The sequence below is a fragment of the Silene latifolia genome, chromosome 6 (assembly GCF_048544455.1).
Source record: "Silene latifolia isolate original U9 population chromosome 6, ASM4854445v1, whole genome shotgun sequence".
NCBI lineage: Eukaryota > Viridiplantae > Streptophyta > Magnoliopsida > Caryophyllales > Caryophyllaceae > Silene > Silene latifolia.
In genome coordinates this window covers 32,583,974-32,599,819 of record NC_133531.1, presented here as the reverse complement: position 1 = coordinate 32,599,819, position 15,846 = coordinate 32,583,974, and the positions used below count along the sequence as shown (strand labels likewise).

Below are 15,846 nucleotides of genomic sequence, written 5' to 3'. Positions count from 1 at the left end.
TTTTTTGGGCTACTTATCTCGTACTGCAGCTGGAAACACATGGCGACTTCTGTATTTTCCTCTTTCATTGTATGCAATCTGGAAGCATCGAAATAATGTGATTTTTAGAAATAACCCAGTTTGTCCTAAGGCGATTATCCGCGAGATTGATCCCCTTTGCAATCAACAACATGAATTTCTTTCCGTTAATAGACATAATGATCAATAATTGGCTAGAAGGCTTGATTCCAGCATTTGCTTCCCTATCCCGCAACACTTTCTTCACTGCTTCCGGATGGAGGTCGCTTTTAATAGTAACAGGAGGACTGACTCTTTTAAAATCTACCAGAACGACCATCTCACACACGAGGTACTGAGATGCTTCTGCTTTTCCCGTCTACAAATCACCACTATAGCTCTGATTTAAGCTATGTCTCAAGCCTCTGCTTTCAGACTCCATGAAGTGTTTATCCGAATCAACAACATCCGACTTCTCCGTTTGCTGAATGATTCTGGCAACCCTAGCATTCCCATCGCTCTATATAGTAGCATTAGCCGTATTAAGTTTTTTCTTTGTTGTAATCTAGATTGGTATGTTAGTGGTATCGTGTAAATCGGCTTTTACTTTTAAATACAATAGTACACAATTGTCTAAAAAAAAATAACTTGCGGGACTTTATAAATTATAGTGCGATGATTTTTAATTTCAATGTGTCTCATATACTGTTTTTTAAATATAATATGATTTTTTTTAAACATGTATATTCTCAGAATAAAACCAAAATTACAAATTTTATAAATGATCACATATAGGTAAATTTTCATTCAATATCATCCAGTAAAAATATTTTATTGAATTGGTGCTTATACATTTTTTTTTTTTACTCTTACATTATTGTTGATTGACTTATACACTACTTTATTAGTTACATACAATTCTACATATGTATATATAATCTAATAAACTTCTATTTTAATATGAATCTCGCCAATCTATTCCTAATAAATAAACCAAACTTTTGATATTGCATAAAACAATTCATACAACTCTCAGTATCTGAAAAATCTCTTTTATTAACACTATAATTTTCGAGTGTCGAATACTATGCCTAATATCTCAAATTTCAAGAAATACACATAATTTACCAATTATTATATATTCATTCACTCTAACTCTCTAGGTAATATATTGAAAGAATTTATACCATCTAAAAAATACTTGAGGAATTAACATTGCATGTGAATATGTGATACTCCTAGTGACAAAGCCAAAATTTGAATCTAGCACGGACGAAAAATTCCAACAAAAATGAACGATTTATAGTATAAGGTAACTTCGAAAAAAATCGAAAATTTTAACTAAAAATTTTGAAATTTTCAAAACATTATCAATGACGAGCGTCTATGTTAACTAGGGCTGAGCAAAAAATCCGATTATCCAAACTGATCCGATATCCGATCCGAATCCGATCCGAATTTTTGGATATCCGATCCGAAAGTTAAGTTTGGTTTGGATATCTGATCCGAAATCTTTGGTTTTGGTTTGGATATGGATATTAAAATTAAAACATTTGGATATCCGATCTGATCCGAAACTATAGTTTTCTAGTATAATTTCGAGAAAATAAAATTTTATTTGATACAACAACTTAATTAATGTTTAAAATATTAGAGAAATATCTAAGTGGTACTTAAATTTTATAGCGAGAACATTGGAATAAGAATACGAAAGAAAATATCATGTAAAACTATGAATATAATCATGTTTCAAACTTAATTTTAAAGTAAATTCAAAAGTATGGATATCCGCATCCGATCCGATTATTTTGGATACCCGAACATTGGATATCCGAGACATTTGGTTTGGATATTGGATATCTAACTTCAGGATTTCTAATATGGATATCCGATCCGAACTAGCACTTTGGATGAAATACCCGATCCGTACTCTGCCCTAATGTTAACCCTCGACTCAACTCCATATCCACAACCACAATGTATAACTTGTACACAAAGGAAGAAGTAAAATTGACAGAGGGGCATTTAGGTCAAAGAAAGTTAAAGCGCAAAGAGTGACTGAAAAGTTTAGTTTGTCCTTTTTTTTTTTTTAATTTCATTATTTCATTATTTCAATATATATTTTTAATATTTTAATACACCAATCTTTCTTTTTCTGGCACCAACAACACTACATCACCCCCAACAACAATAACAATACTTGCTTTCCCTTTCTCTCTTCTCCTCTGCAACATTTCTTACAAAACAACTCTTCTTTCATACTCCTCCTCCTTTAACAATAACAATAACAACAACAATGGTGGTTGTTACTTCTTCTCTCTAACAAACCAAACATCAACTTCAACAAACTTCTCTTCTCACTAACAATATTATAATATTAATAATAATAAAAAAATAGTTAAAAAAAACATTCACTACTTTTTCCCACCATTTTCATATCATATTATTCCCCCCACATATCTTTCACACTGTGACGCCTAAATTCAGTTGTTATATCACTTTCCACAATAAAGTTGTGTCGTAATTCGTAACGAAACATTTGGAGGGACATTACCCATTTTCCCATTTTCTCGTTTCGTTTCCATAATAACATTTTGTAATTTAAACCGTCAATTCATTGATGATGGAAGCCTGCAACGGCGGAGGTGGTGGCGGAGAAGATTGTTGTGTGAAAGTAGCTGTTCATGTAAGACCATTGATTGGTGATGAGAAACTTCAAGGTTGTAAAGATTGTGTTTCTGTTGTTAGTGGAAAACCTCAGGTAATTTCTTTGCATTATTGTTGAATTTCTAAGAATAAACTTGGTATAAATTATATTTCTATTTTTATTTATTTTTTATTTTGGTGAATGTTGGGTTATTACTTATTAGTATGTTGTTGGGTTAGTGTGATCTAGATCTTACAGTTGAGTTACTGAATTTTGAGTTATTATTATTTTTTTTAATTTTATTTTTTGGTGGGGGTTGGTGGTTGACAGGTTGAGGTTGAGCTGGTCAATTATGTTTAATTAGATGAGTTATGGATCTGATTGGAAACCTAATTAATTAGTGTAACATGGGTTTGTATATAAGGCCGCGTACACCCGACTTTTATCTGGCAATTTGCGAGAGCTATTGAGGCACTGGGGTAATATTCTCGTTGTTGTTCATGGGTTTGTCTTGAATTGTCACTAAGGTTATAATGGAACTATTGGAAAATATGAATTTTCTGAAAAGTATCTGCCTTTAATTTTGGTGTAAATCAATATCAGGAAATTTGGTGTGGATTAAGGATGATTAAAATTAAAATTTAATTCTTGATTATGTACAATAATAGTTGTAGAAAGTTGATGCATTTTGGGTAAAAAGCTAAGATTTTTTTTTGGGTTGAGAACTAATTAAAGTAATGAACTAATGACGGTTGTGATTCGCTACTTGATCATGTTCAAAGATAATGAAGTGTGAAATCTTTGATGTGATTATTGTGATTTCTTGCATGTGGGCTTGACCAAACACATTGTCATTGTTATAGTTATGCACATGAGTTGTAATATGTCAGCTGAATGTTATTTCATTCGCAATGTTAGGCGAGAAAACGATGAAAGTTTCGAACTTTGGAGGCAGTAACTTTAAATTTTAGGATGCCGGAGATATAATTTCTAAGTATGAGCCTGGATTTTCCTTTCCTTTTTCTTAATTCAATTGAAGGGTGGAAATTTGCATAGTACCAAGTATCGAGAGAGGGTTAGGCCGACACGTTTTTACGATCAAGAGTGTAAGCGGAAATGTAATGAACTGATTTGAACGTCCCAACAAGGTAAATGTACCAAATGCACATGAATGGAGGGAATATTATTTTGGGTGCTCCATACCCATTGATGTGAGTGTTCTAAAGATGCTCGAAGACAACACATGTGAATGGTTTTTGTGCCTAACTAGGTCCTATGCTCTCAACTTTACAGATGAAGTGCGGTAGGTTTTGAGTCAGTATACATGATGTAGTTATTGGACTTATTGATTGTATCGACTTTATGCCTGTTTAAGCTATATGGAGTCTTTTACATGCAACACGGAATGAGATTCTCTATTGTCTATTCCTACTTTATAGAATCGGATGTTAGCATAGCTCTTCCAGACACCACATGTTATGTTATCTAGATATGAAATGCAGAGAGGCAGATACAAGGATGATAATTGTTAGTTTATGCCTTTTGTGTCTTCTATGCAGGTACAAATCGGTACACATTCCTTCACTTTTGATCATGTCTATGGGAGTACTAGCTCTCCGTCATCTTCTATGTTCAAGGAGTGCGTTGCTCCACTTGTCGATGGTTTATTTCAAGGTTACAATGCAACTGTTCTTGCCTATGGCCAGGTATGTTCTCTTTAATGTGTGACATTGAAGCACTAAGCATGACCCTGATGTTGCTTTGACCCAAGTATTTTCAACACGAGATGCTCAAACTTGTAACATGTTGCAGACAGGGTCTGGTAAAACTTACACGATGGGTACAGCTTTGAAAGAGGAGGGTGGACATACAGGCATAATTCCACAAGCTATGAATGCATTATTCAGCAAGATCCAAAAGTTGAAGAATGAAACTGAATTCCAACTCCATGTTTCATTCATTGAGGTCGGCTTTATTTATCAACTTATATCTACTCCCACTTATTTGATAGTTTCCCTTTTTGCTCCTCCACCACTTCTTTGAGTGTTCAATTGTTTTATTTTACTTGAGTAATTCAAACTACTATTTGTGTTGCTTCAATTTGATTTTTGTTTTTTTGTTTTTTTTTGCTATTTCCGTCGAAGCCAAAGATTTGGTGGATAGGGGTATTTGGAGGGAAAAGGAAGGGAAAAATATGGAAGGAAGTATTCTCTTTGTTTGATTAGCAAAATAGGTGTACAAGGATTTATAAGGGAGTAAAAATGGATCCCTTAATTTCTCTCGTACATAGTAAATTGAAATCTCTCTAACAAAATAAAAATTTGGAGGGAAAACTAATTTCTTCCACCCCCATCCTTTCCCTTCTCTCCTTTCCTCCCCTCTCAATCCCTTTCCCCCTCATTTTTGTATCCAAACATACCCTACGTCTTTGGCGTTTGGAGTATGATCGAATGAATCGGCAGCCATGAATGCAATTCTGGGCACAATTTGTCATGAATGATCTGAAAATAGTTTCTCTTTGTTGTATGCACTACGGTAAGGTTCCAAACATCCGGCATCCCTTACCCCTCATAGGCAGGAGCCTTTGACACCCCGAGTAATACTGTTGTTATTTTGATTTGCCGCTCTACACTTTCATGAGGGAAAAGAATAAAAGTTGGTGCATCTGTGTCTTTCTGTTTAATCATTTCCTAAGTTATTGGTGCTAGTGCATGTAAATATTTCTGACTCATGGGAAACCTGATAAGGCCAGTTTCTCACCAAATTGTACTCCGTATTTGTGTAGGGCTATTATATTCATCGACCTTGTCTCATGTCTAATATCTGAGTTAGGGCCTAGTTGTATTTGAAGTTCCAATGATTCTTTTATTTTGACATTTATTCTGTAGTTCATACTTCTTCATTAATTTCATCAGACTGAATTTATATGCGTGAAATTGTATGAAGCGGTTTATATGCCGTGCACTCGTGCTTGATTGTCCAAAGCTGTACTGGGTAAAATTTATAACCAGCAAAGTCACATTTGTAGATTCATAAAGAGGAAGTACGAGATCTGCTCGATTCCTCCCTTTCGACAAAATCAGATGCTGCTAATACTGGCAAGGTGAATACCCCTGGAAGACCACCAATACAAATACGAGAATCATCCAGCGGTGTGATTACACTAGCTGGATCTACTGAAGTAGAAGTGAGATCATTAAAAGAAATGGCATCATGTCTTGAGCAAGGATCACTGAGCAGGGCAACGGGGAGTACAAATATGAACAATCAATCCAGGTACACGAAGTTTATAAAATGTGTTGAGATCGTCTGGAGTTTATTTTTGGTGGAGTTTGTGTAGTTTACCATAAATGGTAAACGAATGATAGATGGTGATTATTAGTGTATAAAATATGTAAAATACAAAATTTTTAAAAGTGACTTGAATACCTTATTTAGAAAACTTTTACCATTTAAAGTTATCTTATAACTCTAGAGGATCCGAATACATATACATATTGTGGTACTCTTCTAAGTTCTAAGGTTATAATGAAACATTTCTCTGCTTCATTTTTAATCTGCGCTTGTAAGTCCATGGTTATTAAGTTTATTTTTTAATTCAGAAACTTACAGCTCAACCCTTAAAACACGGAAACTCTCGCCTCACCCTACCATAGGACAGTCTTACAAAGTTTTTCCTCTGTATTTGATTTTTCGTTTTGCTTCAATGATAGGAAAATGTTGCTGCCGTTTTATTTTGATCTATTTTATGACTGACCTATCCTGGCCGTCTTCTCAATTACTCAATAGTTGTATCCGTAACTTTTGGTCTCTTCTTGTTGCTATACAGTGTACAAAGCTGAAGCATGGTTAATTGTTGTTATAACTGGCATTGATAACTCCATATTGCTAACATATTTTTATATGCAGTCGCTCACATGCCATATTCACCATAACGCTAGAGCAAATGCGCAAGATAAATCATGCAATTTCTGAAGATAGCAATCTCAATGGAAGTATGAACGAAGAATACCTATCTGCCAAATTGCATTTAGTTGATCTAGCTGGGTCTGAGCGTGCAAAAAGGACAGGTTCTGATGGGATGCGTTTTAAAGAAGGTAGGTGAACAGATGATTGATGTGCTGTTTTTCTCTACTCCTATTGACAGAAGCATGAAGATAGCCATATTTTTTTTTATGGGCAGGAGTTCACATTAACAAAGGTCTTCTTGCTTTGGGAAATGTCATAAGCGCACTTGGAGATGAGAAAAAGCGGAAAGAAGGTTTACATGTTCCTTACAGAGATAGTAAATTGACTCGACTATTGCAGGTGCGACATCTATTTTACTTTCGGCTGTTAATTTCTCTCTTAATGTTCCATTACTTATTCGTTTTCAAAATTAAATCAAATGAGACGTGCTTTGAGATAGTGTTGAATGCCTGAGATAAAATTAAACTCCCATGTCATTTGTTTAGATTACTCGTATGGCAATTCGGCGTTATAAGATGTCTTGATAAACTCTCTCACGTGTCTTGACGTAATGTCTTAAACTCTTAAAGTACTTTGAAGATTAAAAACCGTAGTTCGGATAAAGAACTTAATCTCTGTAAGTTATTGAAAAGCAACAATCATGAAGTTGGTGAAGACCATAGACACATGTAACTTGTCTGTCAAGAGAGTGGGCCATACTGATTTTATGACATTAAGATTTATTCAGATTAGGGTAGAAAAATGACAATGAAAAGCATAATTGCTATGCAATTAAATTATATTTTGTCTGATTTCATGTATTGTTCCAGGATTCCCTTGGTGGCAACAGCAGGACCGTTATGATAGGTAATTGATCATCTTGATGCATTATCATTATTTTGAGAAAAGAGCTTGGTGCTAAGCTAGATGTCTTCTCATACCTCTTCCCTGTTCATTATGCATTTCCAAGTGAAAACATAGGGTGACTTTTGTCACAATAAAAGTTGTATCAATTGAGCTTTGTTGTAATTCCCTTCTCTTTTCTCACAAGCATTATAGTGAAGTAATGAACTATAGTATGCATGTTCTTTCCTCTCATTCTGGCTACTCTCGTTTTTATGTTTGCTATCTACCTTCTACCTTCTCTTAATTACTTCAGGCATCTCATAGAGTCTTCTGCTACCCATCTGGAGCGGTGACTAATGCTCGCTCGAGTAGATGTAGTGCAAACTGAAGGACGTGTTTCTTTTGGATGTCTTGATTGTTTCCAGATAGCTTAGTGCTGAACATATTAGTTTCTGCATGCTTTTATGATCTTCTTATATATCCGTGGATTTTTTTGTCTATTCTATGATACAACTTAATTGGATTCTTCATTTTATGATGGAGCGCATCATTGTCTTGCATACGCTGCTTCTGAGTTACTTCTTCATTACCTGCTGCTTATGAAACTAAAGCTTTTCCATCAAATCACATAATTAGCAAACTCCATTCTGCTTGTTTGTTGTATCCATTTTGTTGTTCTTACGGACTCTTGTGAACCGTGTTCAACGACCACTCAAATTGCAACCTCTTTTCTCAGCATGCATCAGTCCGGCAGACATTAATGCCGAGGAAACACTAAACACGCTCAAGTATGCAAATCGTGCTCGTAATATCCAAAATAAACCAGTGGTAGGTGTTATTTTACTTTTGTATTTGACCTTCAGTTTCAGGCTTTAAGCCTCGTCAAATTATCCTAATGAAGGGTTCACGTTGTTATTGGTGTAGGTCAATAGAGATCCAGTATCCAGTGAAATGATAAAAATGCGACAGCAGCTTGAATATTTGCAAGCTGAACTTGGTGCTCGAGGTGGAGGGGTCTCATCAGGTGAAGTGCAGGTATTGCTATGCAGACCTGGAATGTTTATGACAAATCGATTAAACTAAAAATAAACTTTGCTACTACTCTGCAAATCATGGTTAAAATCTCGGAGGATACGTCTCATATCATCAGGCCGCCGATATGAGATATCCCGAGATGCATTGAGGAAATTAAAAATAGGAAAAAATCAGTCAACATGAGTTACATGACCGATTTTTAACTTTTATCGGCCAACTCACTCTGATACGGTCTGTGGAGAACCCGAGCTGACCGAGGTATAACTTGCAAGGGCCAAACTTTGTAATGAAAAGCTTTAAAAATTGTATAATATCGATCAAATGAGTCATTCTAAATAGATTTAGTCTTAAGTTTATATGATTTAGACAATAGACGATGAAATATCTGCAAAAACTTTTAAAATAAATATCGTCGCGATAACCGTAACTCAACAACCAAGTCGAGTATGATTGCGCGACACCATTACGCGACTGATACCACGATTTTAAACCATGCTGCAAATAAGCAACATCTTTCTGAAATGATATTATTGCAGTCTTTAAAGGAAAGGATTGCTTGGCTTGAATCTAATAACGAGGATCTTCGCCAAGAGCTTTATAAGTATCGCAATGGATGTTCTGCTGTTGATCAGGTGGACAACTTTGGTGAGGTTGGTGATAACTAAATTTCGCCATCTTTATAAATTCTGCCATGCAGATTCTTTTGCAACACAACCTTTTTTTCTTTAACATGCCTCTCTTAGATAAACTTGAACAGTTGAACATGTCTGACTGCCAGGTAGGAGAAATCTGTGCTGTGAAAAATGAAGGGCACAAAAGGCGCCAAAGTATGGACTCGTCTGATTACCCTATGGGTGAAATTATGATGGGTATGGATTCTTTTACTGTAGGATATCTAACTTTTGTTACTATCAAAAGATCAAAAGAATGTCTTCAGTTACACAAGGGAAAAACTGGTGCTCTAGTACTAAAAAAATGCGCTTGCTAAAAAATTGAGTCGTGATTGGGATTTTTTAGATTAAAAGCATCATTGCATGCTTTAAGTCTTGTACGAGACGGTCTCATATGTGTGACCTATGCAAGTACTTAGATATTCCTCATTTAATTATATGGTTAATATGCTGGCCTCACGTGTAATATCATCTCATACAAGTTTTTGTGCATTATGTTGAATGCACAAAGTCTTTGTCCAATCTGCTTTATGAATGAGGACCAATGAGGTGGCCGAAGAGTAATTGTGATTGTTGAAGAACCATCTCAACCAAAACCTTAAGGTGATGGTTGAGGTCCAATCAATATTTAATATCCTAATAGTGATAAACCTGCGAATTTTGATATAGGTGATCCAAAGGAGATAGACGAAGAAGCTTCCAAGGAATGGGAGCACAAGGTTCTTCAGAATACTATGGACAAAGAACTAAATGAGTTAAATAGACGTCTGCAGCAGAAAGAGGTATACTGCTTTCTATGGATCTTTGTGTCATACAGTAGTCCATCTATTCTCACCGGACAGTCTGACACGTGTAAAGCTACTACTATATATTTCTTTAGCACCTTCTTATATTTCAAGTGATGAGCGTGCCTCTTGGGTAGGAGAACGTACTTTGCCGATTTAATTTTGTGGGGTGTTAAGTTTTTTTTTTCCCTTCCATTGGCAGTCTGAAATGAGGCTATTTGGAGAAGTTGATACTGAGACGCTTAAACAACACTTTGGAAAGAAAATCTTGGAACTTGAGGATGAGAAAAGAACTGTCCAGGTTCAGTTGATTTCCTGAAAACGTTTTACTTCTCTGCCTCCTGTACTCTATAGTAGACGAGCTCATGGTAACAAAGCTTTGGGATGAATTTTACAGAAAGAGCGCGACCATCTTTTGGCTGAGGTTGAAAATCTTTCCACGCCATCTGATGGACAAACACCGAAATTGCATGATCTCCATTCCCAGAAATTGAAGGCACTTGAAGCACAGGTAATTGAGCTTTGCAAATTTGGTTGGTCTCACTGTGCAAGTATGAGGCAAGGATTTTTTAGTCACTTAAGAAAGTGTTTCCTAACTGTTCCACACAATTTACATTTTCAGATTCTTGATCTAAAAAAGAAACAAGAGAACCAGGTTCATTTGTTAAAACAAAAACAAAAAAGTGAAGAAGCAGCAAAACGCTTGCAGGAGGAAATACTGTTCATGAAAGCACAGAAGGTGAACTTGGATCTCACTCTACTCAATCTTGGATCTACATGTATCAGATATTAATGTTGCTGATTTTCCTTTAGGTTCAATTGCAAAATAAAATTAAGCAAGAAGCAGAACAGTTTCGACTGTGGAAAGCCTCCAGAGAGAAGGAACTTTTACAGGTAACATGCCTTTCCTCTTCTTGTCACAAGTGTGCTATTTCCCTCGACTGTACGTCATGTTTTCCATCATATTAATTTGCATTCTAGAAACTAGTTCATTTTTGTCATATGAATTTTGAATTTCATGTACTGCTGCTTGTTCCCAATCTCCTCCCCGTTTTCTGTTGCCTGGTTCTGTCAAAATCATCAACATATATTTGTTTTGCTATTTGGGATAAGTTGTGGGGGGTAGAGGGGGCCTAACTAAACATGGTAAAGTTTGATCTGGAGCAACATTCGTCTACTTGGCACTGATGAGCTATGGCTATTGATAGAGCCGATTGTGTAAGGTTCTTTATTTTTATTATTTATAATTTGTCTGAGCTACTTTCCCTTTTGACAGCTCAAGCTAGTGATAGTAGTGAACCCCTAAATTTTAATTGGTACTAACACTACTAAGGCTTAATTGTGTTCTTCTGTTTGATGTTTCTTGTTGAGGAAAATAACAGTGAGCTTTTTCTTTTTGGCCTATTCCCTAACTATTCACCTCTAAACAGTTAAAGAAGGAAGGCCGAAGGAACGAATATGAACGACATAAGCTACAAGCTCTAAATCAGCGCCAAAAATTGGTGAGGCTTTCTGCCGTTTCTGTGTGTATTTCCAGTATTCAGTATTCACCACCCATCTCACTTGACACTGAGTTAATCCTCAAGAATTGAAGGTTTCTCTGCACATATCATCACCTAGGGTGAATTATGATATTGATTTTTATATAGCTATTTGCCAACTTTTTTGTGGCATAGCAGGTCACATCAATTGTTCTTCTGCAAAGTTTCTGCTTATTGCAATATTTGATATGATGAGATGATTTCATTAGCTTACTAGTGGTCATAAGAACAAAACAAACTACCTTCAGCTTAATTTGACAACATGGTATGGTATATATGTAATTCTCTCAGGTTCTTCAAAGAAAAACGGAAGAGGCTGCTATGGCAACCAAGAGATTAAAGGAATTGTTGGAAGCTCGTAAATCATCAACACGCGATAACTCAGGTATGGAAACTAAATGTGATTCATATCCTTTATTATAACACAGATACACTTGGAGTTGCTGGATAAGTTGAAATACCTCTCAAGGAAGATATTTCTAAAAACTACTGTCTGTTATCAGCGCGTTGTAGGTGGGAGTTTTTGAAAGCTCCTAAATCTTCAACACGTGGTAACTCGTGTATGGAAATTAAATGGTAGTTCATAATCCCATTTTATCTGACAGATTCCTCTATGCTATTAAGTGGGATTTGAAACTGTCCCAATTGTCATAAAAGATGAAATGCATACTTTTTTATCATTCTTGTGCTGATGCTTCCCTTTTCTTGTCGTGCATGTTATATTTTTTCCAGCTTCTAATGGCAATGGAGCCAATGGGCAGGTAGCTCTTCATGTTTGTTCTATTATACTCTGTAGCTTTTATTTCTCAATATATTTCCCTGAATACCGTTTATTAACACTTTTTTTTCTTAGACCAATGAGAAAGTACTGCAACGCTGGCTTGATCATGAGGTAGAAGTCATGGTAAATGTCCACGAAGTCCGTTCCGAATATGATAAACAAACTCAAGTGTACGTTCGCTGATTGATAATAGCATTTGCGTGAGTTATAGCGCGTAGTACATGTGCTGTAAATTCTGAATCTTTTTCCTGCATTTTTCCCAGACGTGCTGCACTGGCAGAAGAATTGGCTGTGTTGAAACAACTAGAAGATCTTTCTGCGAAGGGACTAAGTACCCCCAAAGGGAAGAACGGGCTTTCGAGGTACAACATCATGGAGATAATCGACCATAGAATCAATTTTTGAACGCAGCTGTTATTGTATACAAATTACGAAGGAGTTAGCTTTCTTTGGCATTAGTTTGATTGTATCCCATCATCTACTTTTGCAGGCTATCGTCCTTGTCTCCAAGTGCTAGGATGGCCAGAATAGCGTCTTTGGAAAATATGCTAAGCATCACTTCAAATTCACTGGTTTCAATGGCTTCACAACTTTCAGAAGCGGAAGAACGAGAACGTGCCTTTAGTAATCGTGGTCGCTGGAACCAGCTCCGTTCCATGGGGGATGCCAAAAGTTTACTCCAATATATGTTTAATTCCCTTGCAGATGCACGGTACTAGTTATAAGTGATTAATTTCGTAAACGATCCTTCAGCATATTATGTTATGGATATCAATGCATCATAATCATATTCTTTTTCGTATTTGTTGACAGGTGCCATATTTATGAAAAGGAAGCTGACATGAAGGAAATGAAAGAGCAACTTAAAGAATTAGTTGGGCTTCTGAGGCAAAGTGAAACACGGCGAAAAGAGGTTGAGAAGGAGCTGAAATTGAGAGAGCAAGCTATGTCCATTGCTCTTGCCACATCTGCTTCGGTGAGATTTTCTTGATTTGCCATTTTAATTATCGCACAAATTGCTCTAGGCATCTCTGGACTCTGGTTCAATCACAATATTCATCTGTTGAATTCTTCTAACAATGAAAAGATAAATGAGTTCCACTGAGAGGAATACAAAACCATTATGGCTATCGGTTTGGTGAACTGGAAGCGTGACTTGAATGCTAGCTGCAAACCCAAAATTGCCGAGATGTAAAAAAAAACATTCTCTATTTAAAGACAATCTGATGTTAATACTCCATATAATGTAAGATCAACCGATTTAACTATTAACCTTAATCATTTACCAGAATAACTACCCCGATTAATTTTCTTATTGGTAAATCTCGTGAAACTATTATCATTTGAAAGTCTCGTATGTGAATTTTGGACAAAAAAATATAATCTTGCAGTTTAATTGTGAATAAAACTGAAAACAACAGTAACCAAAAGATAAATTATACTTTTGATGAGAGACTGGTCTGTTTATGTAATCAGTTGCTATGTTATGCCCCAAAACTTGCATTTTTCCTTTTTATAAGATTCTAATATAGTATCAATGTTGCGTTCTATCAGCCGAATTCCCAAGGATCACTGAAGCATACAGCTGATGACAATAGTGGCCCATTATCTCCCGTATTTGCACCAGCACAAAAACAGTTGAAATATTCTCCCGGAATTGCTAATTACCAAGTTAGAGATTCAACTGCATATATGGATCCCAAAAAGGTTGATTTCATTTTCTTGTTCATCTAGTTAACTTTCCTCTTACGCTGTTCATTTGACGCTAACTTTCCAATGTACACAGATGATACCACTTGGACATTTATCCATGAAGAAACTAGCTGTTGCTGGACAAGCAGGTAAACTGTGGAGATGGAAAAGAAGTCATCATCAGTGGATAATGCAGTTCAAATGGAAATGGCAAAAGCCATGGCGACTATCAGAATGGATTAAGCACAGTGATGAGACTATTGTGAGGTCAAAGCCACGGCCACATGCATTGACTGATATTATGTGATGTGATATTTGGGGCCAAGTTCTTGTTTTATTTGACCTCCACGTTCATTCATGCTTGTGTGTGATCAAGTCGCAAATCCTATGTAGGTCAGTATCCACCGTCTTTCATTTTCATTCTCATTCACATTGCAAACATTACAGTTCAAACGAACGTGATTGCTAAGCTAGTCAATGGAGGAGAGGAGAATGCTGTTTATATCTACTGACTTGCTATCTATTTCAGGTTAGAAGGAAAATGCTGTTTATACAATGGTCGATATATATGGTGTGTGGTATGTCTTGATTATAGTTGGAATAGTGTTGGTGAGCTGGATTGCGTTAATATTCATAATTCCAGAGCTGAGTAGCCATGAGGGAACATCTTGTAAAGAAGAAGTGTATTACCAAGCTAGTCAATGGAGACCGCCAAAGTTCGTGGTGCTATTTCCGAAGGCTCTGTATAAGGTTGTCCTGCACCGCCTGATGACTTCCTAACATTGTCTTCTCATAAGGTTCCTTCTTGTGAATAACAAGGGAAGATGCTACAATTCGATGGGTTTTATGTTTGTGATATGATGAAGGGTTCTTTTAGCATTTCCCTTTGGCTTTCCAGCTTCTTCTATAGGTAGAGAGTATTCTATTAGTTTGCAGTGTGTAACCACATCATTGTTTTTGATAGTATATTATGCAGGAGAACTAGGAATTTGTAGACAAAATTATACTATAAAACATATTTAATTGTAACTGGGCTTTGTGTTATATGTATTGTACAAGTGATTGAAGGATATAGAAAGAGCTTTTATTCTGTTATGTCCTTCCAAGAAAAAAAATTGAAAGTTCCGGATCTAATTTGGCAATATAATAAACACCTAACTAATGCACAAGGAGTCAAGGATCCTATCCATTTCTAAAAGAAATAGATTTCATTTGGCAATACATTGGCATGCGAATACAAAGTCATAAGACTAAAGTGAAAGAATTGCCTGAGTACGCCATTTCCATTTCACCGACACGACATGAAGCCCAACTTTTGTGGCCGCTTCATGCCTCGGCCATGCCATTTTCTTCTGAATCTTCTCCTAACATGGTGGGCTAGCGCGAGGCACGATTCACTAGGGGTGCTCACGGTCCAGAACCGGACCGGACCGCAATGACCCGCAAACCGGATAACCCCATATCCCAAACTCGGAGACTGGACCGGTTAGAATAAGACAAGGAAATGTAAATGTAAATAAATAATCTATTTACCATTAAGGTAAATTGTTTGTAGTAATCATGTATGCTAGGTGTAAACACTACATAGGTGCTAAGTGTAAGATAAATAAGTTAGCAAAGTGTCTTAGGTGTAGTACAAGGTGTAACACTAAGGTGTGCCAAGTGTGTGTGACATGCTTATCATGTAACCTCCCTTGAGTAGTATAAATAGAGTGACTTGTGTGCTTACAAACACAAGCTAAGTTGAAATCAAAAACCACTTCACATAAAAATCTTCTTTACTCTTTGTTCCTAATATAAGTTCTAGCTTCTACTCTTTATTCTTAATATTACAACTTCGATCTTATTCAACCTCCTTTGTGGTTGTACTTACTATGTGTTCGTAAACGTGGTATCAGAGCCA

At 36.2% G+C, this 15,846-nt stretch overlaps 1 protein-coding gene across 2 annotated transcripts; it reads left to right on the top strand.

Moving 5' to 3' along the window:
- Window positions 1-2,053: 2,053 nt before the first annotated feature.
- On the top strand, window positions 2,054-15,038 carry LOC141586674 (kinesin-like protein KIN-4A). 2 transcript variants are annotated; one of them, XM_074407971.1, is made up of 26 exons: window positions 2,054-2,758; window positions 4,204-4,350; window positions 4,457-4,609; window positions 5,673-5,920; window positions 6,554-6,741; window positions 6,828-6,952; window positions 7,423-7,459; window positions 8,175-8,266; window positions 8,363-8,473; window positions 9,010-9,127; window positions 9,256-9,342; window positions 9,814-9,926; window positions 10,132-10,230; window positions 10,327-10,440; window positions 10,552-10,668; window positions 10,743-10,823; window positions 11,360-11,431; window positions 11,762-11,855; window positions 12,203-12,231; window positions 12,324-12,421; window positions 12,515-12,613; window positions 12,742-12,963; window positions 13,065-13,227; window positions 13,806-13,958; window positions 14,038-14,336; window positions 14,473-15,038. In XM_074407971.1, exons 1-25 carry the CDS (start codon window positions 2,618-2,620, stop codon window positions 14,248-14,250), a joined length of 3,114 nt encoding a protein of 1,037 aa, XP_074264072.1. In that variant the 5' UTR covers window positions 2,054-2,617; the 3' UTR covers window positions 14,251-14,336; window positions 14,473-15,038. The 2 variants fall into 2 exon arrangements, with proteins under 2 accessions (XP_074264072.1, XP_074264071.1); XM_074407970.1 differs by having other exon boundaries at window positions 2,140-2,758; window positions 9,010-9,123; window positions 9,252-9,342.
- The last annotated feature ends 808 nt before the right edge of the window (window positions 15,039-15,846 follow it).

Coding starts and splice junctions, on each gene's coding strand:
- LOC141586674 (XM_074407971.1), top strand. CDS start 2,618: ATGATGGAAGCCTGCAACGGCGGAGGTGGTGGCGGAGAAGATTGTTGT. Junction 4,351..4,456: donor CTGTTCTTGCCTATGGCCAG/GTATGTTCTCTT, acceptor AACATGTTGCAG/ACAGGGTCTGGTAAAACTTA. Junction 12,422..12,514: donor TATGATAAACAAACTCAAGT/GTACGTTCGCTG, acceptor CATTTTTCCCAG/ACGTGCTGCACTGGCAGAAG.